The sequence below is a fragment of the Tamandua tetradactyla genome, chromosome 12, assembly GCF_023851605.1.
Source record: "Tamandua tetradactyla isolate mTamTet1 chromosome 12, mTamTet1.pri, whole genome shotgun sequence".
NCBI classification, from domain to species: Eukaryota; Metazoa; Chordata; class Mammalia; order Pilosa; family Myrmecophagidae; genus Tamandua; species Tamandua tetradactyla.
Window position 1 is genome coordinate 30161445 of NC_135338.1, and position 25405 is coordinate 30186849.

General features: G+C 37.6%; 1 protein-coding gene across 17 annotated transcripts in view; it reads left to right on the forward strand.

The window, feature by feature from the left end:
* SIPA1L1 (signal induced proliferation associated 1 like 1) overlaps positions 1–25405 on the forward strand; it is a 417008-nt gene that overhangs the window by 275670 nt on the left and 115933 nt on the right. For all 17 annotated transcript variants that reach the window (XM_077122897.1, XM_077122901.1, XM_077122902.1 and 14 more), the window contains 2 exons: positions 14948–15078; positions 21944–22132. In XM_077122897.1, the coding sequence (XP_076979012.1) occupies positions 14948–15078; positions 21944–22132 (320 nt within the window). The remainder of the gene's footprint in view (positions 1–14947; positions 15079–21943; positions 22133–25405) is intronic.

The window sequence follows — 25405 nt, forward strand, 5'->3', positions numbered from 1 at the left end:
ACGTAAACAAATAGATATCTCACTGTGATTTTTTACATTTAAATGTTAAATATATTTTTTAGCATTTGAATTGGCATTAACTATCATTAAAACCACAGAGAGTTGCATTAATATGTGCGCTTTTAAACAAGCTCTTAACTTTTTTCTTTGCCCTACGGGTTACTGTTCTAGTTTGCCAGCTGCTAGAATGCAACACACCAGAGATGGATTAGCTTTTAATAAAAGGGGATTTGTTTCGTTAGTTCTTCAGAGGAAAGGCAGCTAACTTTCAACTGAGGTTCTTTCATATGTGGGAAGGCGCAGGGTGATCTCTGCTGGCCTTCTTTCCAGGTCTTTGGGTTCCAACAACTTTCCCTGGGGTAATTTCTTTCTTCATCTCCAAGGGCTGAGCTGCGAGTGCTGAGAAGAGGTATGCTGAGCTGCTTGGGCTGTGCTATGTTGAGCTCTCTCATTTAAGCACCAGCCAATTAAGTCAAACATCATTCATTACAGCAGGCACACCTCTTAGCTGACTGCAGATGTGATGAGCAACAGATGAGGTTCATGTACCATTGGCTCATGTCCACAGCAACAGAACTAGGCACTTTGACCTAGCCAAGTTGACAACTGAATCTAACTACTGCATGTCCACCCTTTGTCAACTTGGCAACTACACACATCATCTTAAACAGTATTAAGGTGCAAAAAATTCTCTCCTGGCTGTGGACCTGTGAATCTCAAAACAAGTTATCTGGTGCCAGTATGCAAATAGGACATTCACAGGATACAGCTTTTCATTTCCATAGGGAGAAATTAGAAAGAACACAAGAGTCGCAAGCCCCAAACAGTTCTGAAAACCTGCAGGACAAACTCCATTGGATTTCAAAATCATTTATCCCTCGGCTTTAGAAAGTGGCAGTCCCATCCTTTCCAAGGGCCTACACAGTGGCCCGCCTCTTTCCAAATCAACCTCGGGGAACATTGAGGAAACCACCTTTTTCTCGACTCCACTCTCTCCAGGCATCAGGGCCACACCTGGGCTCTCTGCCATTTCTGGGGCACATGCTCAACCCCTCCATGGGGTGGCAACCAGGCTCTCCCCAGTCTCCCAAGGAGCATGGTGTACCTTCTCCAAGGCCTGAGGCTGCACGACTCTTCCACTGCTACGAGATGGGAGACTCATCCTCTGCCCTCAGGGCAAACTCACCCTCTCTATGTATATGGATAGGTCCACTCTCCTGGCCGAGGTTTCTTGGCTTCAAACATGAGCTTCCATGGTTCTTACTCTACAAACTCCAGTTTGTCCGTTTGTGTCCCCCTTCGTCCAGATTGGTAGTGGTTCTCTTTATACAAACTCTCTCTTCAAGCACTCCAGGACTTCTCCAACATTCTCTTCACAGGTCCTCCACAGTTCGCCTTAGCCATCCAAAAAACTATTCCAACATATCTGGTATTTGCAAACTGCAGTAGCACCCCACTTCTGGTACCAAATCTGTTCTAGTTTGCTAGCTGCCAGAATGCAACACACCACACCAGAGACAGATTGGATTTTAATAAAAGGAGATTTTTTTGTTGTTGTTAGTTCTTCAGAGGAAAGGTAGCTAACTTTCAACTGAGGTTCTTTCTTATGTGGAAAGGTACAGGATGGTCTCTGCTGGCCTTCTCTCCAGGCCTCAGGGTTCCAACAACTTTCCCTGGGGAGATTCCTTTCTGCACCTTCAAAGGCCTGGGCTGAGCTATGAGTGCTGAGAAGAGGTATGCTGAGCTGCTTGGGCTGTGCTACTTTGAACTCTCTCATTTAAGCACCAGCCAATTAAATCAAACATCATTCATTACAGCAGGCATGCCTCTTAGCTGACTGCAGATGTAAGGAGCAACAGATGAGGTTCATGTACCATTGGCTCATGTCCTCAGCAACAGAACTAGGCACCTTCACCTGGCCAAGTTGACAACCGAATCTAACTACCACAGATACCTTTGGCAGTTTAGTGAAACCTATGGACTCTTCTTAAAGCAGGTTAAATGCATAAAATAGAAATACAAAGGAAACTATGTAAATTATAATAGAATTGCAAAAATGTTTAAAATTTTGGTGATATTTGTGCTTCTTCATTATTGCACTAATAGCAGACCTGATAATTAAGTAATGATGAGTGTAATTGTTATTTTGGTATATCTATAATAACTAATGTGATATTAAAATCTATGATTTCTATTAGTGTCAAAGTCACATATACTGCTAATATTACTATAGTTTGTTGCCTATATTCATAACTTAAATGCTAAATTTCAATTATAAATTAGCCATATAAAGATAATTATTTTTTTCATTGAAGTTTATGGACCCTCTGATTTCCCTATCAACATGTTTAAAAACTCCTGGTCTTGTAGCAATGACCTTATTATGTAAAAGTTTCCCACAGCTAGTTATTTCCATAAGGTAAAGCCCTATAAATGAGATGATCTGAACTTCGTAGGAATCTTGATTGCCAAAATGCTCTTGAGAAAGCTTGCATACACAAAAAAAATCCTACTTGTACGTTGAAGAGTCTCTTGACTACTTTAAACATTTAATTTTAATTTTTTGAGCATTTATTATAAGCCCAAACAGATAAATTTCATTTCTGTGATCACAAGTGAGGTTCAATTTTTCCATTGTAATTATTGGCCTTTTGTCATAGACAAGTAGCAGCCAACAAAAAATATCTCCCTTTATGACACTACTGCACTTTATTTGGTTTTCTTTTTTTTTCTTTAATCATTTAAATTCAATTTATTAATATCAACATAACTTCATAGCAAATTCTACATTTTAGTAACAAGTTAGGGACAGTATAGGGGCTGTTTATTCAAATACTGTTTTAAACCCCAAATGCTGTTTTAAACTCCAATCATTTTTGGCAATTAGACCACCTCATTTTTTAAAATTACCTATCAAAAGAAGAATTGGGATGTTAGAATAATGTGCACTTTGTAAATGAGGGAATTAGTCTTATGCAACAATAACAAGAAGCTTAGGAGAGAGTTTGCCAGAGGATTCTGGCATGGCCAGTCCTTTATACATCTCCCCATCCATTACTCTGACCTGGTTTTGATTATGATGCAAAGTTGTAGGCTATTAAGCTCTCCTGGAACCTCCATCCTTATAATTAGTATTAACCTTCAGGGACCAGAGATTGAGAATCTCAGAGTAGTGCATTTCCCAGAAAAATCCATTCTTTCAACAGTAAGCTTTTTATTATTTCTACTTTGGCAAGACTATCTTTAATTTTAACAGCAAAACATATTTCATTTTCTTTTTTTTTCCTTTCTTTTTTTTATTCTCCTTTTAGGTCTATCCTCTCTTTCTAAGGAAGTTATGTCATATTAAGAGGTAATAAATTGCAAAAAACAAAACATTTGAACAACGTGAACCCAACAGACAGAGTTAAAACAACTGTCTAGAAGCATGATCTACAGTCAGTTAGTTCTTTCTGCTTGTCTTCATCCAAATTCTTTACTTGCTTTTAATGTGAATAAGAAGGGTCAAAGTTCATGTCATCAGCTGTACTGACAGGGACACACTTGTGGCCTATCAAATAGACCATTTTAATAAAAGTAGTTTATTTACTGTATTAAAATTGGTGAAATAATTTTAATTCACACTAGTAAAATTTCATTGTTAATATGTATGTATTGAGGCTAAAGTCTGTCTGCTTAGTACTACCTTTACATTCCCTTTCTAAAGTGGCTTATAATGCCTGATCTGGAGCAAATGAAGAGTTCTCCTTTTTCCTTCTGTATAGCACAGCTCCTTTATGTAGTATAATTCTAAGATTAGAATATGAGCATTTTTGTGACTTTGACATATATTGCCATATTGCTTTCTAAAAAGGTTGGTACCAATTCACAGTGCTGCCAGCAGTATCTGAATATATTACAGCTCTACCAAGAGACATTTTCATTTCAGAAATGTTACTAATTTTGTTAAGTGTGAAATAGTGCTCAATTTTATTGACTTTTTAATTCTTTGATATATGTTTATTGTGTCTATTCTGTCTATTTAATTTTTCAAGTTAATAATTCTAAAGAAATATTTTAAGCCATAACTTACAAATTTATCATTATTTATACACATAAATATGAACATTTTTATTGTTCATAATTGTACGATCAAAATTAGGCTCCAGGGAAATGTAGAACTGAAATATTAATGTAGTCTTCAGTATATCAGGAAACCCAATATAGACAATCCTAAAATTGCTAGTAGAAGCACTGAGACTCTTATAATTATATTTTCATTTTCTCCATTACAATTAAAATGCCTGCCTTAGCTTTTGTTTTTTTTTCTTTGTTTGTTTGTTTGTTTGCTTTCTGCCTTAACTTTTTTTTTTTCTTGGCATGGGCAGGAACCGGGAATTGAACCCGGGTCTCTGGCAGGGCACACAAGAACTCTGCCACTGTGCCACCATCCCCCGTCCTACCTTAACTTTTGGGAGAGCAAAATATTTCTTGCCTTATGCACACATGCTCCTACTTAGCATATAAACAGGTGATTTTATGGTACCCACTCTAATTACATGGAGGTTTGCACATGTACTATTTCCCTTATTTAAGAATGTGAAGTTTTTGTTATTTACTATTGTGAATGTATCAAGCCATGAATATGGCTATTCATGTGGAATATGATGGCAAAACCACTTTTTGGCACTCTGTGTACCGTCCTTGTTACAAACTTAAGAACCAGAACTGTTGTGAAAGCTTCAGGTTAAACATTTGTTTAGATATTAAATGTGAAAAATGGATGAGGATGGGGGAATCAACCTGAATGGATATAACATTAATATTCTGTCCCTCTAAACATAGTAAAACCTTGGCTATATATAGCACATTAAGGAATAAAGCATTGTGTATCATCTACCTATGTAATAGCTTATTCCTTTGACACCAAATCTTATTTAACTAGTTTTTGTTCATAATAAACTTGAGAAACTTTTGTGAAGATAATATGATATATATCAGTTAAGAAAGTGAGCTTTGAGATCAGTATTTAAAATAATTTCTAAATTCTAGTACTGATATTTACTACTTGTGGCTGGCAAGTGATTTATCCTTTCTAAGTCATAGTTGCCACATTTATTAAAAAGAAGGAAATAGCTTTATTCTTATGGTTGATGTCAATATTGAAGTGTTTGGCGAAGTACCTGGCTTCAGGGAGCCTTCATTCTAATATAATAATTGTCTAGTATTGTTGTGTTGTGGTTTTTTTTGTATGCTATATGGGGGGGTCACATTTCATTCTTTTTCCATATGAGTATCCTGTTATTGCAGCACTATTTGTTAAATTTTTGTTTGCTTGCTTGTTTGTTTGTTTTGGAGAAATGCATGGGCCGAGAATTAGTATTGGTTTTTGGCATTCCAGTATGCTGGCACTAAAGTTGTTATTTTGGTTATGTAAGAACCTATTTCAGTTCCTCCATCAGCAGTTTTATCCAATTCCTCTTCCATTTCCCTTTTCCTTCCTCCAATTTTCATTATCCTGAATTTGTCTCCACTCCTCCGTCCTTGTTCTCCTTCTTTCCCCCAAAATAAAAGAAGAGATGGTTGCAGATCTGGAGAGGAGAGCCCTCTGCAATTGATGGACATCTCCATTAATGACTATAGGTATACTGCTGGTAGGAAAAAGAAATGTAAATGCTGCAGCACAGAGCACATGTAGAGAAGTACTGCCCAGAGGCTGTGGTCCAGAGAGAAAGATTCATAGAGGTTGAAAGATGTAACAGAACCAGGCCATAAGGACCTAACTAAAAGCCTTTTGTTAGAGATTAAAGACAAAATCTGAAATCTAAATCATTTGCCATGAAATCAAAGTTTTTAAGGAGTCAAAAATTCTATATAGGACTACGAGGGTAGTTCAGTGGTAGAATTCTAGCCTGCCATGCAGGGACCACCTGGGTTTGATTCCCAGTCCCTATACTTTCCCCCCAAAAACAAAAGAACAAAAATTCAATAAGTGGTGCTGCAATAACAGGATACTCATGTGGAAAAAGAATGAAATGTGATGCCTGCCATAGAGCATACAAAAAAAAAAAAAATTCTGCAGAAGGTGACTTCCTAAACAAAACTCTCTTCTCCCTGGAGTTTCACACTGCAATAGAATTTTGAATTGAGTAAAGCTGTGTACATGTAGAAAGGTTTCCCAGTACTTCCATAATTCTCAAAAGCAGAAAAAAATGGACAGTGGACAAGAACAAGGCTTTCATTGTAAGAATTCTTATTCAGGTTGAAAGACTTTTTGAACAAGTGGAATCTTACCATAATAGTATTGAATTTAACATAGGAAACTGAACCAGAATCTCCATCTCTACCAGCGTAAATGGAAATGGATGAAGAACAACTGGACATGCTTTCTTGGAATGAACAGCTAGACTCCTTTTCAATGAAAGAATTACTGTTTCTGCACAAAAACATATATAAATTCAAAAAGATCTCCCCAGAGTTTTTAAACCAGAAATGGGCTTGTTTGAAGATAGACTCTGAAGAAAATGTTGGAAGTTAGTTTGTAATTATCTCATCACTGTTCCCCCAATGCAGAAATATACTACTTTAGCAGCTGTGAAAAAGTACACAAAGAATACTGGAGTATGACAAAGATGCCAAAAATGTTTAAATGATATTTAGATTTTCAGTTTTTATCACTAAGCAAGTGTTTTTCATTTTTGTATAGAGTTTAGTTTATTTTTTTAATAACACGTTATATTTGACATTAAATTTTTTACAAGAAATTCAAGGGTTGTTCAACACAAGAAAATCAATTAGTATAAAGCAGCACATTAATAGAAAAATCACATGATCATCTCGATTGATGCAGAAAAACCATTCAACAAAATTTAGCATCCTTTTCCAATAAAAACACTTCAAAAGTCAGGAATCAAAGGAATCTTCCTCAGTATGTTAAAGAGCATATATGAAAACCCACAGCCAACATTGTACTCAGTGTTGAGAAACTGAAAGCCATACCCCTAAGACTGGGATTGAAACAAGGATGACCTCTGTCAGCACTATTATTCAACATTGTACTAGAAGTTCTAGCTAGAGCCCCTCAAGCAGGAAAAAATGAAAAGCATCCAGATCAGAAAAGAAGTAAAACTTCATTATTTGCAAATGACAGGAAACATAACTTGGAAAATCCCGAGAAATCTATGACAAAGCTTCTTGAGCTAATAAATTCAACAAAGTGATGGAATACAAGATTAATGTGCAAAAATCAGCAATGTTACTATACACAAGCAATGACCTAATAGAGGAAACAAGCAAAAAATCCCATGGAAAATAGCAACTAAAATAATTAATCATCTAGGAATAAACTTAAGCCAGGGATGTCAAAGACTTGTACACAGAAAACTATAAAACATTGCTAAAAGAAATCAAAGAAGATCTAAACAGATGGAAAGGCATTCCCTGCTTATGGATGGGAAGGTTAAATGTAGTTAAGATGTCATTTCTACCCAAATGGATCTATAGATTAAATGCAATACCAATCAAAATTCCAGCAACTGACTTTGAATACTTAGAAAAGCTAGTGATCAAATTCATTTGGAAGGGAAAGAGAACTCAAGTAACTAAAAATATCCTAAAAAAGAAGAAAAAAGCATGAGGAAAAACACTGCCTGATGTTAAAGTTTATTACAAACCCACAGTGGTAAAAACAGCATGGTACTAGGGGTGCAAAAGTAATTTAGTGGTAAAATTCTTGCCTGCCATGAGGGAGACCTGGGTTGATTATCAGTCCATGCACTCTCCGCCCCCCCACGTCCCCAAAAAATCAATAAATGGTGCTGCAATAATGCAATACTCACATGGCAAAAGTATGAAATGTGACCCCCACCATACAGCATACAAAACAAACAACATGGTACTGGCACAAAGATAGAAATATTGACCAATGGAATTGAGTCGAGAGTGCTGAGATTTACCACCAAATCTATGAACAATTGACCAAAAGGTCACCAAATCCACTGAACTGAGACAGAATAGTCTTTTCAATAAATGAAAATGGGAGAACTAGGTATCAATAGCTGAATGAATGTAAGAGGACCCTTACCTTACACCCTATACAAAAATTAACTGAAAGTGGATCAAAGACCTAAATATAATTGCCAGTACCATAAAACTTCTAGAAAGAAATATAGAAATCTTTAAGACCTCATTGTAGGAAGTAGCTTCTGAAACTTTACACCCAAAAGCACAAGCAGCAAAAGAAAAATAAATAGATAAATCGGAACTCCTCACAATCAAAAGGTTCTGCACCTTGAAAGACTTTGTCAAAAAGATCAAGAGGCAGCCAACTCAATGGGAGAAAATACTTGGAAATCACATTGCATATAATTTTGATATCCTGTATACCTAAAAGAAATCATACAACTCAGCAACAAGAGAGCAAACAACCCAGTTATATAATGGGCTGAAGATGAATAGGTGTTTTCCCAAAGATCGAATACAGATGGCCAAAAAGCACATGAAATGATGCTCATTTTCACTAATTATAAGGGAAATGCAAATCAAGACTACAATGAGGTATCACCTCACACCTATAAGAATGGCTGCTGTTAAACAAATAGGAAGCTACAAATGTTGGAGATGATGTGGAGAAACTGGAATACTTATTCAGTACTGGTGGGAATGTATAATGGTACAGCCACTCTGGAAGACAGTTTGGCGGTTCCTCACAAAGCTAAATATTGAATGCCCTATGACCTGGCAGAAGAGATGAAAGCAGTGACGCATCCAGACAGTGGCGCCAATATTCATAACAGCATTATTCACAATTGCCAAAAGATGGAAACAGTCCAAGTGCCCATCAGCAGACAAGTAGATAAACAAAATGTGGTATATACATAACGATGGAATATTATGCAGCAATAAGACAAAATGAGTTCTCGAAGCATATAACAATGTGGATGAACCTCAAGGACAAAATGCTTTGTGAAATAAGCCAGACACAAAAGGATAGATGCTGTCTAATTTCGCTAGTATGACCTTGGAAAAGGTGGACTCGAAGGCTTATAAAGTAGCATATAGGGACCTAGAGAAACACAGAAGCTAGGCATGGGTGAACAGTTAGCTAATGAGGTTGAACTTAAATGTAAGGGAATGAATAGAAATGAAGGTAGTTCATTAGTGGGTTTATAAATAATATTGTGATATTGAAGGTAAACATGATTGAAAAGCGTTGTATAGATCTGTGTATCCCACTGATTAACTTGGCAAATATGAGTAAGTTCTTTTTTTAAAAATTTTTATTCAAAATCTTCACATATATACAGTTCATACATGGTGTAAAATCAGTGGCTCACAATATCATCATATAGTTGTGTATTCATCATTATGATCATTTTTAGAACATTTGTATCACTCCAGAAAAAGAAATGTAAAAAAAAGAATAAAACTCCTATATCCCATACCCCTTACCCCTCCCTCTGATTGACCACTAGTATTTCAATCTATCCAATTTTTTTAACCCCTTATTTTCCCACCCCCCATTATTTATTTATTTTTGGTCCCCCTCTTTTTACTCAACTGTCCATACCCTGGATAAAAGGAGCATCAGACACAAGGTTTTCACAGTCTCACAGTCACGTTGTTATACAATCATCTTCAAGAATGAAGGCTACTGGAACATAGCTCAACAGTTTCAGGTACTTCCCTCCAGCCACTCCAATATATCCTAAGTTAAAAAAGGATAGCTATATAACGCATAAGAATAACCTCCAGGATAACCTCTTGGCTCTGTTTTAAATCTTTCAGCCACTGAAATTCATTTTGTCTCATTTCTCTCTTCCCCCTTTTAATCAAATAAGCTTTTTAATCCCATGATGACCAGTCCTGGCTCATCCCAGGAGTACTGTCCCATGTTGCCAGGGAGATTTACATCCCTGGGACTCATGTCCCACGTAGCGGGGAGGGCAGTGAGTTCACCTGTCAGATTGACTTAGAGTGACCACATCTGAGCAACAAAGAGGTTCTCTGAGGGTGAGTCTTAGGCATAATTATAAGTAGGCTTAACCTATCCTTTGCAGGAATAAGTTTCATAAGGGCGAACCCCACAATCGAAGGCTCAGCCTATTGATTTTGTTGGCTCCACTGCTTGTGAGAATATCAGAAATTCTACAAATGGGGACATTGACTATTTCCTCCTTTCTTCCCAGTCCCCCAAGGAGATTTTGCAAATACCTCTTTATTCACTGCCAGAATTACTCTGGGACATATCAGGGCATCACACTAACCTGGACAGACAGACAGCAAGATCTCACGCCCTATTCAAGATTCCATGTGCTTGTGATGTTCAACTAAATTGGCCATACAAGTTAAATTAGGTAGTGTCTACCTAAAATATAAATTTTGCACCAAATAAACTCTTCTCCCTTTGGTCTCACACAGAAGTTGAAGTTATTAAGTTCTTACATGAACTACAAGATTCATACTTGCGCAAGGTATTAACAGTAGAAGGCTATAAGGGAAACTATTGCATGCTATGGCCTATATTTAACAGAAAGACATCAACAGTAACACAGCAATACCAGGGGTAAATAGCGGGGGTGAGGGGGTTAGAAGACAAGATTTAATGGGAGTTTTGGATTTTCTCTTTGGTGAGGATGTGTTTATCTGCCATTTTCCTCTTTGGAGCAATGAAAGTTGTCTAAAATTGAGACTGTTGATTATACAACTAAATGAGGATAATGTGAGATATGGATTTTTTACTTTGGACATTATCCGTGACTCCCAATGCATGGAGGCGGCTGAAGGATCCTTTGAGAAGTAGAATGGTGAACTGTGGTGTATACATATGATGGAATATTGGGCGGCTATAGAAAGAAATGAAGTTGTGAGACATGCAATGAGGTGAATGAGGGACATTATGTGGGGTAGAATAAGCCAGAAACAAAAGAGCAAATATTGTATGGTCTCTTTGAGAAAATAATTAAGAAAATGGGGCCTAAATTGTAAGTTCTTACAGCAGTCACATTTAGTCTGGAGCTATAAATGTTATTTCTAGATTTTGAGATGCTGTGCTATATATATATATATATATGTATGTATAAAACCTGGTATTTCCCTGGATCTTTGGCTACCTGTGTGACACCCAAGACCCAGAGTTGGAGTTCTGCAGCTCACAAAGTCAGTATTACTACATGCAACAACTGTTAAAGAAACTGAAAAAGAAATCGGGCTTCAGTTAGAGGTAAAAATAAAGCCAGTCTTGTCAGGACTAAAGTAAATCAGAATGCAAGGTAAAGGATGTATTTTAGAACTTCACCTACTGTATGAGACCAAAGGAAGTGAGGTTTATTTTGTCCAAAACCTAAATTTTATGTAGCACATAATCTAACTTAACCTGTCTGGATAACCCATTTGAACAACCCAAGCACATGAAGCCCAGAATGGGAATGAGGATTTGTAATTCTGTAAAGCTTCATTTGATACCTGGATACATCTCAGAGTATGTTGGGCAGTTAATTTAAGAATATTGACTGAGTCCCTTGTGGGATGGGGGAAAAAATATGGACCTATTAAGCTTTATCACCAGAGAAATCCCTGATGCTGTCTCAAATATTAGGAACTCCCAAGTCAGTAGGCCAATCCCTTGATCTTTGAGGCTTGCTTTTGTGAAGCTTATTTCTGTAGTGGAGAACTTAAACCTACCTATAGTTATGCCTAAGAGTTACTTCCAGAAAACCTCTTTTATTGCTTAGTTATGACTTCTCTCTAAGCCCAACTCTACAAGTAAAATCATTACCCTACCCCCATGTGGCTTCTAGATTTTGAGATGCTGTGCTATATATATATATGTATGTATAAAACCTGGTATTTCCCTGGAGCTTTGGCTACCTGTGTGACACCCAAGACCTACATGATATCCAGGGGTGAAATTCTCTCTGTCATTGTGGGGTATGACTCCCAGGGATGAACCTGGTCCTGGCACCATGGGATCAACAGTGCATTCCTGACCAAACGGGGATAGAAATGTGCCAATATACGATATCAGTGGCTGAGAGAGTTCAAATAGAGTCAAGAGGGTATTCTGGAGGCTACTCTTATGCAAACTTCAGCTGGATATTTCTGTTTACCATGCTTTGCCAAACCCCTACCAAAATCATTCCTGTTAACCCTAAAGAACACCTAGGGCTCCATCTGTGATTCTACACGTTTTACTTACTAACATTACTTTCAGAAACATACAACCTCCATTTGGTTTCCTAGGACAAATAAGTCCTGAATCCCAGAGAGTCCAGCCTCTCCAAGAACATCAACTAGTTCCATCTCCCTATCCCATATTATCAAAACCCTTTTCCAACATGAAAAATGTTAGAAAGGGTAGAGCCGAAATAGCCCTGAAGATTGGGAGAAGGATCAAAGGAGAAGGAGGAGTTGTAACACAGACGCTAGGAGTAACAAATGAGTATGAATGGTGAAACATTATATTGATATTTCTTTTGGTCTCCAGTGTCTTGGAATAGCCAGGAGGAAAAACCTGAAATCTTGAAACTCCAAGCCATACCAAACTCTGAAATCTGTTCTATAACTACTTGTTACAATGTACTTTGAAATTTATTGCTTCTTTGCATATATGTTATATTTCACAATTAAAAATATTGGAAAAAATGGAGGGCAGGCAGCGGTGGCTCAGTGGCAGAGTTCTTGCCTGCTGTGCTGGGAGATCCGGGTTTGATTCCCAGTGTCTACGCATGTGAAAAAAAAAGGAGACTGATGAAGGTATCAAATTCCCTGGCAGGGTAGAATGTTGAGAGGTCAGATGTAGGGAAAGACTGGGCTTTGGATTAGAGAAAAGGAACCAGGAACCTGGATACAGGTAAGTTTGCGCATATGGTTTTGGAAAATGAAGTTTGCTTCTGAAATGGCTTTTGTTTTCTTTATTGTATCTACAGCATCATCATTTGCTGAGATTGAGATGGTGGGTGGTGGGAGGTTGAAGAAGAATAGAGAATGTTTGAAATCTCTGCTCTGGAGAAGGGGAGAGAGCTGACCAGGAAATGCTTGAGGACTAGTTGAAGTTATTGATGATCAATTGATAGTGGCCCTATACCTTTGTGAATTTCTCCAGCAGCAGAAAACACAACCCACCTGCCTCCTAGAAGTATATGGGGTTTATTTGAGGAGTTTCTACAGAAGTAGGTTTTAGTTGAGTCCAAAAAGTGCAACGAACAATATATAATTAATGTGAATCACACTCATCTTTTAAACATCCATTATTGTTCTGTGCTGCAATATTAAAATACCCTCTGAAGTTATTGCTCCTTCAGTAAATGGCCCAAACTGCTGTCTTGTTTTTCTTTAAGTTTTTGTCCGCTTTTTTATACTATTTCTGTCTCCTTCCTTTCTGTTTTCTTCCTTGTTGTTAGTTGTTCTATCACATTGCTGTCTGCATGCAAGTCTATATCAGCCCTACACCCTGGACTTTGTCAACACGTGGAATTATCACATCTCTGAATAAGGCTGTGGGCTTGAAGACCAGACAACCAAGCTAATTAGAATTATGTGCAAAGTAAGAGGAAATAAGCTCTGAGTGTGATTCTCATGTGCTGTGCTTTGAGGGTGTACATGAGTGTTTGTACATGAATTTTGTGACATTTATTGGATTGTTTCTCAGTTGTCCATATACAAGGTGTTTGTTGCCTGTATTCCCATTGTGCTTTTCTTGGTTTGAATTTCCATGGATCAAGAGAATATTCTTGGAGAACTCCCAATATTTACAAATAAATCTTTTAAGTGTTTTTTAATACTTGCTAAGTGTTTTCATATACATTATCTAAATTTTAAAACTACATGACTAAACATTTTATGCTATTGCTTCTTGTTATTCTCATGGATTTTCAAATATTCTTATATATTTTGTATGAGAATAGTGTGTATTTTCAAATATTTATGCGTTTTGTATGAGAATAACATACCATGTAACAGCCTTGTCATTTAGCCATGCCATATATAAATGAAATAGAACAATGTAAAGTAAGTATTTTGGAGTTTGAAAAATAAGTTACCTACTCTAGCTTTTCATGTATTTCCATTTTTTATGGACTTCCTCATCTGTGAACATCTCACGTATGTATCAGCAGTTTTACTTTTTAAAGTATATACTTAGTGCACTGTAAGTATCAGTTTTTTAAAAATTTTCTATAAATTAATTCTGATCCTGATCTTCCTTGTCAGGAGGAAGGTAAATTCACCACCAGTGATTAGAAGACTTTCCTCCATCTACCCCTCAACACACCCCCCAAGGTTGTGCTAAAGTTTGGGACCTTGGGCAAGAACCTATGGCCACGCTGGTTTCCAATGGAAAGCTCATTGTGTCAGTGTACACATTTTAACCAGATTTAGTGGCTTTGCTTGATTGCCTGTTTTGCTTGGTTGGTGAGGCCTGGAGCCCTTAACTAGACTCCCACTTCCCTAGGGCACCTTGAAGCTTCCTGCTCTGAGCTGCTGTTCTGTCTTCCGTGGGCTACCTAAGAACACTCCTCGGTGACCGATGTATTTCTCTGCTCACTCTGGGGAAATCCCTCTCTCTTCGAATTCTAGTCTCAATAAATGATGTTTGTTTTTATTTTTTCTGAGAAAGCTAAGACCCCAGACACAAACCTTCCCGAGGAAGCACAATATTGCCTACTTCCATAGGCAAATGTAATATAGGGAGCAGACACGTACATGTTTTTTTAAGTAGAATAATAAGATATAGAGTAGTAAATAACTCTACAGGCCCCCCTGTTCAGTGTTAACCTCCTTTGAAACTAGACCTGTGTAGCGCAGTCTTGTTTTTATAACTCATTGAAGAATAGTAGTGATCGTTAAATGTGTTCACATTTTATTGATATGGAATAATTTCTGAGTGATGACTTTCACCATCAGGCAGAATATAACATTCTCAAAGCGTTATGTAAATTTTCTAATTTTGCTTTGTCTCATTTTACCTAAGAACACTGGAACTATTTTGGGGCTGATGAGAATCTTGGTCCGGTGGCTGTGAGCATTCGAAGGGAAAAACCAGAAGAAATGAAAGAAAATGGAACTCCATACAACTACCGAATAATTTTTCGAACTAGTGAGGTAAGTTGCAAGAGATTTGAGGCTTAGTTGAAGTTGTCAACCGAGAAATCTCAAACTAAAGTGCAGAGCAGCAGTTTAGCAGTTGATGGGGTCTTCATATTGCAATTCAGGGAGCATAGGGTCAGGTAGCATCCCAAATTGTGTCCTATCTTGGCATTTCTAGGGAAGGGTTTTTAAAGGTAAAGAAGATAAGTTTGATACCAGTCAAAAGCGTTGATATCAAAGCCTGATGTACTCAAGTTACCAATTTCTGAGACACCAGGGCTTCAAAGAGAAAAAGAGTTTACTGCTAAGTGAGAAGCAAGAGATCAGATGGCCTATCAGCCTAAAAATCTGTCTCCTTGAACTATCTCTGATAGTTTTATAGATGCAAAGGTTGGGCAGGTTTTAGGATAACGAGCACAGGTAGCTTGAGATGACAGGGTTAGACACAGTCTAATTACGGAACATCTGCAGATTGATTACATGCTTGGTCAATGACTGTATGTAAGAAAATGGCTGTGTTAACATTAGGGGCTGTCTTTAGTGATCATAAGGCTCTGAAGTTGAAAATCAGCATAAGGGGGTACAAGTAGGGGTAGAGGTCAGTTACAAGGTTTTTTTACAATCACAATATAAAGGATACATAGCTATACAGTCATTATCAGAAATCAAGCTGTCTGGAGTACAGTTCAGAAATTTCAGGTAGTTCCCTCTGGCTATTAATATACTAGAAAATAAAAAAGAAATATCTGTGTAATGATTCAGTAATCATAATTGTTTGTTGAATCCTAACTTCTTGGGTACAAGTTGTTTTGGGTTGGTGGGTATTTAGGGTACTCCAGTAGTCCTTCAGGTTGGATAGTTTATTGTGTTCTTAATCTTGTAGTTTATGGTGTCTAGATGTCCTTGTTTTGAGGAACTTTTTTACTTGAGGCATTGCATACTTGAATAGCTTGTAGTATCTGGCTGGTATTTGCTTAAGAGTAACCTCCAGAATATGGGACCTCCCGAATCAATTTTAAATCTCTTAGCCATAGTAACTCTATTTTGTTTTGTTTCTTTGTACAAAGTGGTGAAATAGAGTTAGTAGCAAAGCAATTAAATTTGATAGCACATGGTTACAGCTGTCTTTAGAGTAGACAGAGGCCCCCTTTCATTGAGATGTTGGTGGTGACTGGTTGTCATGATTGTTAGATCTGAATCCCATCTTTCCAGTTAGCTCTGGAGAAACACAATGAATGAATGGGAGGATTCAGAGAAAGATAGGTCCATTAAGTGTGGCCCAAGGAAACTGGAACCTTCAGAGTCCCCTATAAGATATTATATGTCCTGCTCTGGGCTGCCAGAAGATCCCAGGGCAGCTTGAAGAGCAGGGCTCTTAGAGATGAGAGATGGTCACCCATTCCAAGTGTCATTAAGGGCATTTCTTGACCAGAGAAGATATTTTTGTTCTTCTTCCTCTTTCACTTTCCTGCCTCTTGAACCTAGTTCTGAGGCCCAGAAATCAGGCTATTTGAACCAGAGGTTATCTCATTGTGTGGGAAACAGGCTTTTGAAACTCTTTTAAGAATCAATGTACACATAGTGTATGAGATTCTCTTTTCTACATGAAGTTCGGGTTAAAAAAAACAAAAGGAAAAAGTCAAAACAGCCAACTATGCTTATTTTGTTGTTGTTGTTTTTTAAACCCTTGAATAAGTTTGTGACTTTGACTTTCTAAACATATGTAAAGTTGTGCCAGTAATGAATTTATTGCCTCTCAGATCCTAATTCATTTTAGGGTCACTGTTACATTGTAATGCCTAAGACTCCCTTGAGATATCTAGAATATAATGGTTTGAGACACATATTAATACAGCATTTGGCTTAATCTCCACTATTGAATACAAATCAAGCTTCAGGAATTGGCTTCGGATAGTAATTGTTCCTAAGCTTGAACTCTGGGGAAATTAAAAATAGGATTTTTAAAGGCAAGACTTTAATATCTAATATGTTGTTTATAGAGGCCAAAGAGAGATGAAGAAATAACATGCTCTGATGTCCTTTTTTTCCATGCCAAAACTCATTTCTAAGCTGTGTAAATTCTTTTGTTGAATGTGAAAAGCACAGAGAACATACTGTGCTTTTCAAGTTGGATGTAGGTTAATTGTTCATTCTTAGCTTCCCCAGATCCCTATGAGCCTCAGTTATCTTACTCCCATGTGTTTTTGTCTTCCTGTTATTTTTCCCCCTCTCAAGGCTACTTTGATTCAAGCTTCCATCATATTCTTCCTTTCCTATGTTATTTTGTATCCATTTAATGTTGTTACTATACTAGCCAATTGTTTGTGCCAGAGGTTGTCATTCCTCAGGTCAGAATCTTTTAATGTTTACCCTTCTTCCTCTGAGTAAAAATCTGTGCCCTTGCAATAGCCTGGGAAACTGTGTACATCTGCTTTCAGCTCTCTCTCTGTAGCCTCCTCTCTGCCAACCCCCATCACTCACTCTCCTCCAGCCACACGGACCTTTTCACTTTTTTGGCCACTTTCAGGACCCTGCTGTCTCAGGGCCTTGACGCTTCCTGTTCCATCCTCCTGGCATGCTCTTCTCTAATCGTCCTTTTTGCTAGCTTTCTCACTTCCTTCCGACCTTGACTCGCAGAGTCACTGGGGCCTTCCACGGCTAGCGTATCTAAGATTTCTACCCCTCCCCCTAATGTTTCATAACCAATTCCATGTGCTTTTTTGCCCATTAACACTATCTCATACATTGTACTTACTTATTTTGTTCTTTATCTGTCTCTCCCACTAGAATATAAGCCCCATGAAAGTGGGGACTTCTGTGTAAGTTGTTCATTACTACATGTCTGGGGCTGGAATAGTAAACCCCCCTCCCTTCTTCCCTTCCTCCCTTCCATGTTTTCCTCCACTAGTAATGTTTATTTAGCACCAAGCCATTGTCCATAGCTTTTGTGTAGCTTATTATTTCCAGTGAAATACTCTATTAAATGTGTTTTCAGTGCAATATCTTTGTCAGGCTTTTTATAGAAAATTCCTTTGACAGAAATATTTCTCAATGTTGGTCCTTTTCCAGAGTCCTGGACATTGTTGGACAGGAACTTCACTCTTTTCACTGAAGCAAGTCCATTAAATGCATAGTTAAATATGATTTAATGTTTATGCCTTTGTAGGGACGTCTCGTGTTATTAACTAATTGTGCTAATAAATATATAAAGAGCAAAGAAAATATGGTTACCACAATGCCTACTCCGGTTGTTTTAAATGCCATCTAGATTAAAGAAATACAAATAATCCTCTGATTTCAATAGAAATAATCCTCACAAAACATAAACAAACCAAAAAAAAAAGTACTTGCATATATTTGTAGGCACGACTACTTATGAACAAAATCTTACGGCATATGTGTTTTTAAGCATAGGCACATATGGACTTAAAAGGACCCTTCTGTTTCTGAAAGGCATTAACCAAAATATCAGTAATACTAGTGATTTGGGTGTAAAATGAGTCATTCTTTTCCCCCTCTGCTTTGACTTTTCTGAAGTGAGCTGCTTCCTTTGTGTTGTCTGTGATGTAATAATTAGCATCCCTGGCCTTAGTTTCTAAATTAAGAATACCCTCTGTCCTTGCGGTTCCCTTTCCAAGGCATTTGTTGTGAAATGAGTGGAGGATCACAATAATTGGATTATTCAGCTGTTTTCCATGATGAAAAAGAAAACTATTTCTTTTAAAACTAAGCATTGTCTAACAGGAAAATGATGCCTTTTAGACAAATACTATTTGAAAAGGAATCATTTACAAATGAAAGAAAAGGCACTAATCAAATGACTAGCCTGCAAATTGCTATTACCTTTTTCTTACGATGAGATTAAGGTACCGATAAAGTTTGATACTTTTCGTACCCTCATCTCTCCTCTCTGTCTGTTGATAATGCTATAGATTTTATTCTCTGTTGATTCTTCCTTCCTTCATTTTTCCCTGCTCATCCTCTATCACACCCTCTTTGCCTGTTACCTGAAGACCATTAATGCCTCCTTCCAACTATATGCTCTGCTTCTAATTTCTTCTTCTTGAAGTTCATCTTGATTGCTAACCTAATTTCGTCAAAGCATACATCCTTTTCCCCAAAATAAAAAGAGTTCTGATCCCAGGGATGAATCCAGCCCTGGCACTGTGGGATCAACAATTCCATCCTGACCAAAAGGGGGAAAAGAAGTGTAACTAATAAAGTGTCAGTGGCGGGAGAGTTCAAATAGAGTTGAGAGGTTACATAGAGGTCACTCTTAGGCAAACTTCAGTTGGACATTGCTACCTATCATAACTTGCCAAATCCCAATCAAAACCATTCCAGCCAATCCTAAAGAACACCTAGGGCAATATATAAGATTCTACAAAGGTTCCATGCACTAGGGTAACTTTCCAGAAACCTACAACCTCCAGATGGATCCCTGGACCAGATAAATCCTGAAACCTAGAGGGCCCAGGCTCTCTACAATATCAGCTCGTTCCGTCTCCCTACCCTGTATTACTGACAGCCCTTTCCAACATGAAAAATTTACAGTGGTCATAGCCCGAATACCCCTAAAGAGTGGGATAGAAAATCAAAGGTGATGGTACTCCAGTGTTCTGTAGCAACTAGAAGGAAAAATTTTAGATGTTGATGTGGTAGCTCATGACAAATTCTGGGATCTGTCCTGTAACTACTTGTTGAAGAGTGCTTTGAAAACCATTTCTTTTTTCTTGCTTTGCTTTGTATGCATATTATACAATAAAAAAAAGTTAAAAAAAATAATAATAAAGCTCTGAGTTCCCCAGTCTGCCTTAAGGGTCTTCTGCTCTGGGGCTTTCTCCCACCTCACAGAATCCTCTCCTACAGAACTGTCCTTAGGCCCAGCTAAACTATAGCCTTCACTGCTTCCACTCATGCCCTCCCTGTTCTTTCCTGTCTCCAAGCCTTTGCTCATGGTATTCTCTCTATGCTTTTCTTTTTGTTGAAATTGTTCCTATGTTTCATGGTCTGTTTTTGATGCCATCCCTTCCATGAGGATCCCCTGCTGCCTTGAGCCACCATGATCATTTCTGCCTTTAGACTATCGTAGGACCTGAATGGTTTCTTAGTAAATATATCCTTCCTAAATGCCACTGGATAGCTCACCTCTTACCCCCTCACACACATCCTCCCAACATCTGTGCTCTAGCATCTTTTATAGCTTCGGTTGTAGTACAGTGCCTTACGTCCTACAGACTAAATGGAAATTGTTCAGTTTGATGGATTTTTGTTTTCTTTTGCCACTATATAAGATGTTTAAACTATATTAACAACATTGACAGTTAAAAATTTTGGAAATTAAAACTATTCTAAGCTTTATGCCTGGTCACTTTTTCAAACAAATCATCATTGCCTACAGAAATGTCTTTACTTAAATGTATATTTCATAATAATTGAAGATGTTTTGAGAAATAAGAGAAAATTTGAAATTTCAAATGTTGACTGTTACGCTATCCTAACTAAAATCATTGTCTTATTGTTGCAGCATTTGCAGATTTGATAGTTTATGTTTGTTAGCAGTACGTTATGACATTTAAAATGTTATTCCCCCTGTCAGTGGCAGAGAGAGTTCAAATGGAGTCGAGAGGCTACATTGGAGGTCACTCTGCACATGCTTCAGTTAGTCATTATTATCTGTCATAACTTGTCAGACCCCAACCAAAACCATCCCTGCCAGTCCTAAAGAATACCTAGGACATTATATAAGATTTTACAAAGGTTCCACACACTAGGGTAACTTTCCAGAAACCTACAATCTCCAGATCAGTCCCTGGACTAAAAATGCAGAGGGGCCAGCCCTTCCAGAACATCAACTAGCTGTATCCCCCTATCCCATTATTATCGACAGCCCATTCCAACATGAAAAATTTAGAATAGGCATAGCCGAAATACCCCTAAAGAGTGGGAGAAAGATCAAAGATGATAGTGGAGTTGTACAAAGAAGGTAGGGCTTAACAAATGAGTCTGATTGCTAAATCATTATATTGATATTTCTTTTAGTCTCCAGTACCTTAGAGCAGCTAGAAGTAAAAACCTAAAATTGTGAAATTGTAACCCATAGCAAACTCTGGAATCTTTTCTACAACTAATTGTTGTGCTGTGCTTTGAAATTTATTGCATTTTTGTATATATTATTTTTCACACAAAAAAAGAGAAGAAGCAGTATAACAGAGAAGATGGGATTTAACAAATGAGTATGACTGCTGAATCATCATATTGATATTTCTTTGGTCTCCAGTGTCTTGGAACAACTAGCAAACAAACAAAAAATTGTGGAACTGTAACCCATGCCAAACTTTAAAATTTGTTCTATAACTCCTTGTTAAAATGTACTTGGAAATTTATTGCTTTTTTGTACATATGTTATATTTCACAATTAAAAAAAAGTTTTAAAGATGTTATTCACCTACCTTACCTTTTATAAATCAAAAGAGGTATAAAATCCAAGTTCTAAGTACTTATTCTTCAGGTACTTCTCTGGGATATCTTAGTTTTCTGGTTAGTTTGCTTAGTGTTATAGCCATAAAGAAACCTTGGTCTTACTGATCTCTTTAAGGAAATATTTTATCTGGCATATAAGTAAATGTCCTTGGAAGGTTTGGTTGTAAGTTCCTTTGAAGTTCCCTGGGTCTTCTTGAAATCCTTGGCCTCAGTTTTCATATATGAAGTTTCTTATATCAGTCACTTCTCTCATTCTTTCTCCCTCACATACTTAGCCAATCCAGTTCTTTCCCTGCTCCTTAAGAAATATTGCAATCTAGGGCTTTGATACATATTATCTCATTCACTCTTTCATACCGTAAGAGGGGCTTCACTAGACCATCTGTTTCTCTTTCAGCTCATGACGCTGAGGGGTTCGGTCCTGGAGGACGCCATTCCTTCAACGGCAAAGCACTCGACGGCCAGAGGGCTTCCCCTGAAAGAGGTGCTGGAGCACGTGATTCCTGAGCTCAATGTCCAGTGCCTGCGGTTGGCCTTCAACACTCCCAAAGTCACGGAGCAACTCATGAAACTGGATGAGCAAGGGGTGAGCTTGTCTTCCAGGGGGGTGCATTTTTGCTGCCCAGGGTTCCTATAAGGCAACTTACAGAAAAATTGTAGATCTTATTATTTCATTTTGGACAGGAAATGCTGATATTTCTAGTCAAATGAAATTCTTTGTGTCAGAATTGATAGCTATGGTTCTTAAATGATGTTCAGCTTTATTGGTGATCTTACATAAATGTAGTGAATTCTTCAAGTACTCTGGGAATAAGAAATAGCTATAACAGTAGTAGTAGTCTTAGTATTAGCTATGACTATATTCATATTAATATTAATATAGTAGTAATAATAACCTCTAAGTGCTTTAAATATGTTAACCATTTAATTTCCAAGTCCTATGAGAATGGTACTAATAGCCTGTTTTAGAGATAAGGAATCTGAGGCACAAAAAAGATTAAGTAATGAAACCAAGTTCACACAGTTAATAAGTTATAGAAAGGGGGTTCACACGTAGTCTGTGTACTGTAAGCCTCTTCACCACTGTTCTTTTTTTTAAACATTTCTTATTATGAAATATAACATATACAAAAAAGCAATAAATTTCAGAGTACATTGTAACAGGTAGTTATAAAACAGACTCCAGAATTTGGTAGGGGCTACTCTTCCACAATTTTAGATTTTTCCTTCTAGCTGCTCCAAGACTCTGGAAACTAAAAGAAATATCAAAGTAATGGTTCACCATTCATACTCATTTGTTAAATCGTATCTTCTGTGTTTTAACTCCTCCTCTCCTTTGATCTTTCTCCCTGTCTTTAGGGATATTTGGGCTCTGCCTTTTCAAACTTTTTCATGTTGGAAAGGGGTGTTGTTAATATGGGATAGGGGAATGGAACTAGTTGATGTTCTGGAGAGGCTGGCCCCTCTGGATTTCAGTGCTTTTCTGGCCTAGGAACCCACGTAGAGGTTGTAGGTTTCTGGAAAGTAATCTTAGTACATGAAACTTTTGTAGAATCTCAGAGCTCTTACATGTTTTTCAAGCTTGACAGGAATGGTTTTGGTTGAGGTTTAGCAAACTGTGTTAATTAGCACTGTCTAGCTGAAACTTGCATAATTGTAGCTTCCAGAATAACCCCTTGATTCTATTTTGACTCTCTTAGCCATGATACCTTATTTTGTTACATTTTTCCCCCTTTTGGGGCAGTAAGGTGTTGTTAATCCCACAGCTCCCAGGTCCAGTCTCATCCCTGGAAGTCATGTCCTGTGTTGCCAGGGAGACTTTCACCCCTGATATCATGTCCCACTTAGTGGGGAGGGTAATGATTTACTTGCAGAGTTGGGCTTAGAGAGAGACCTCACTTTTTTTTTTTTTATTCAGATATTTTCACACACAAATAATCCATCCAAAGTATACAATCAGTGCCTCACAATATCAGTGCCTCATAATATCATCACATAGTTCATTTTTGGAACATTTTTATCACTCCAGAAAAAGAAATAAAAAGAAAAACCTTTACATTCCATCCCATTATCCCTCCAGCCTGTTGACCACTAGTATTGCGATCTACCCAATTTTTGTTACCCCTTATTCCCCCAACCCGATATTATTTATTTCTTGTTTGTCCTCCTTTTTTTTACTCAACCATCCGTACCCTGAATAAAGGAAGCATCAGCAACGAAGTTTTCACAGTCACACAATCACATTGTAAAAGCTATAGTTATATGATCATCTTCAGTAATCAAGGCTGTTGGAATACAGTCCAACAGATTCAGGTATTTCCCTCTAGTCACTCCACTACACCACAAACTGAAAAGGGGCATCTATATGATGCATAAGAATAACATCCAGGATAAGCTCATGATTCTGTTTGAAATCTCTTAACCACTGAAACTTTATTTTCTCTCATTTCTCTCTTCCCCTTTTTGGTCAAGAAGGCTTTCTCACTCCCATGACTCTAGGTCTAGGCTCTGAATAAAGAAAGCATTTATTTCTTCCCGGGAGTTCTGTCCCACATTACCAGGCAGATTTACACCCCTGACGTCATGATCCATGTAGCAGGGAGGGCAGTGAGTCCATCTGCCAAGTTGGTTTAGAGAGAGAGACCCCATCTGAGCAACAAAAGAGGTTCTCTGGGGGTGACTCTTAGGCATAATTATAAGCGGGCTCAGCTTCTCCCTTGCAGGAATAAGTTTTATAGGGCCGAGCCCCAAGATTGAGGCCTCAGCCTATTGAATTGGTTGTCCCTACCACTGGCGAGAATATCAGGAATTCCCCAGATCAGAAAGTTTAAGATTTCTTTCTTTCTCCCTAGTCCCCCAAAGGGACTTCACAAATATTTTTTTATTCTCTATTGAAATTACTCTGGGATATATCAGGGCAGCACCCTGACCTGTGCAAACCCACAAGAGCTCACACCCTATTCAAGATTCTGTGTAATTATGGTATTTGAATAAACTGACTGTACCAGTTCAATTAGATAATGTGCTAACAAAAATATAAATTTTGTACCAAATAAGAATCTCATCTCGCCCTTTGTTCTCACACAGAAGTTAGAGTTTTGAAGTATAGACCCTATCATCTTTTTATCCTATATTCTGATTTACCTTGGTCCTATCCAGATCAGCTTCAATCATATCTCTAGTTGAAGTCTGATCTCTCTTTTTTAACAGTTGCTGTGTGGGGTAATGCTGATGTTCATAGCTTCAAAACTAACTGAGAGTCTCAGGTGTCACATACTACCCAAAATTCCAGGAAAAAACCAAGTTATATACAAATAGCTCAGCATCTCAGGATTTAGAAATAATAGTTATAACTCCAGAATAGATGTGACTACTGTAAGAGTTTACAGTCTAGGAGCCTTTACAGTAAGTGCCAACCTGATAAGCCATGCTCTTGACTTCAGTTTTCTGAGTTTGTATATTATGGTTAGTCCAATTGAGTGAGTCATGATAATATTTGTCTTTTTGTTTCTGATATTTCATTGAACATAGTCCTAAAGGTTCATTCACCTAGTTGTATGCCTCACAGCCTCATTCCTTCTTGCAGCCATTCAGTTTTTTGATGACTAATTCAATCTCTTTACTTGTGATGGTTTGTTGAGGCCATCTGTTTGTTCTCTAGTCAATGTGGGTTGTTCATGCTTTTCTGGGAAGTTGTCTATTTCATCTACATTGTCTAGTTTATTAGCATATAGTATCCTTTCATTACCTCCTTTATTTCTGTGAGGTCAGTGGTCATGTCCTCTTTCCCATTTCTGATTTTATTTACTTGCATCCTCTTTTATTTTTTTGTCAGCCTAGCTAAGGGTCCATCAATTTC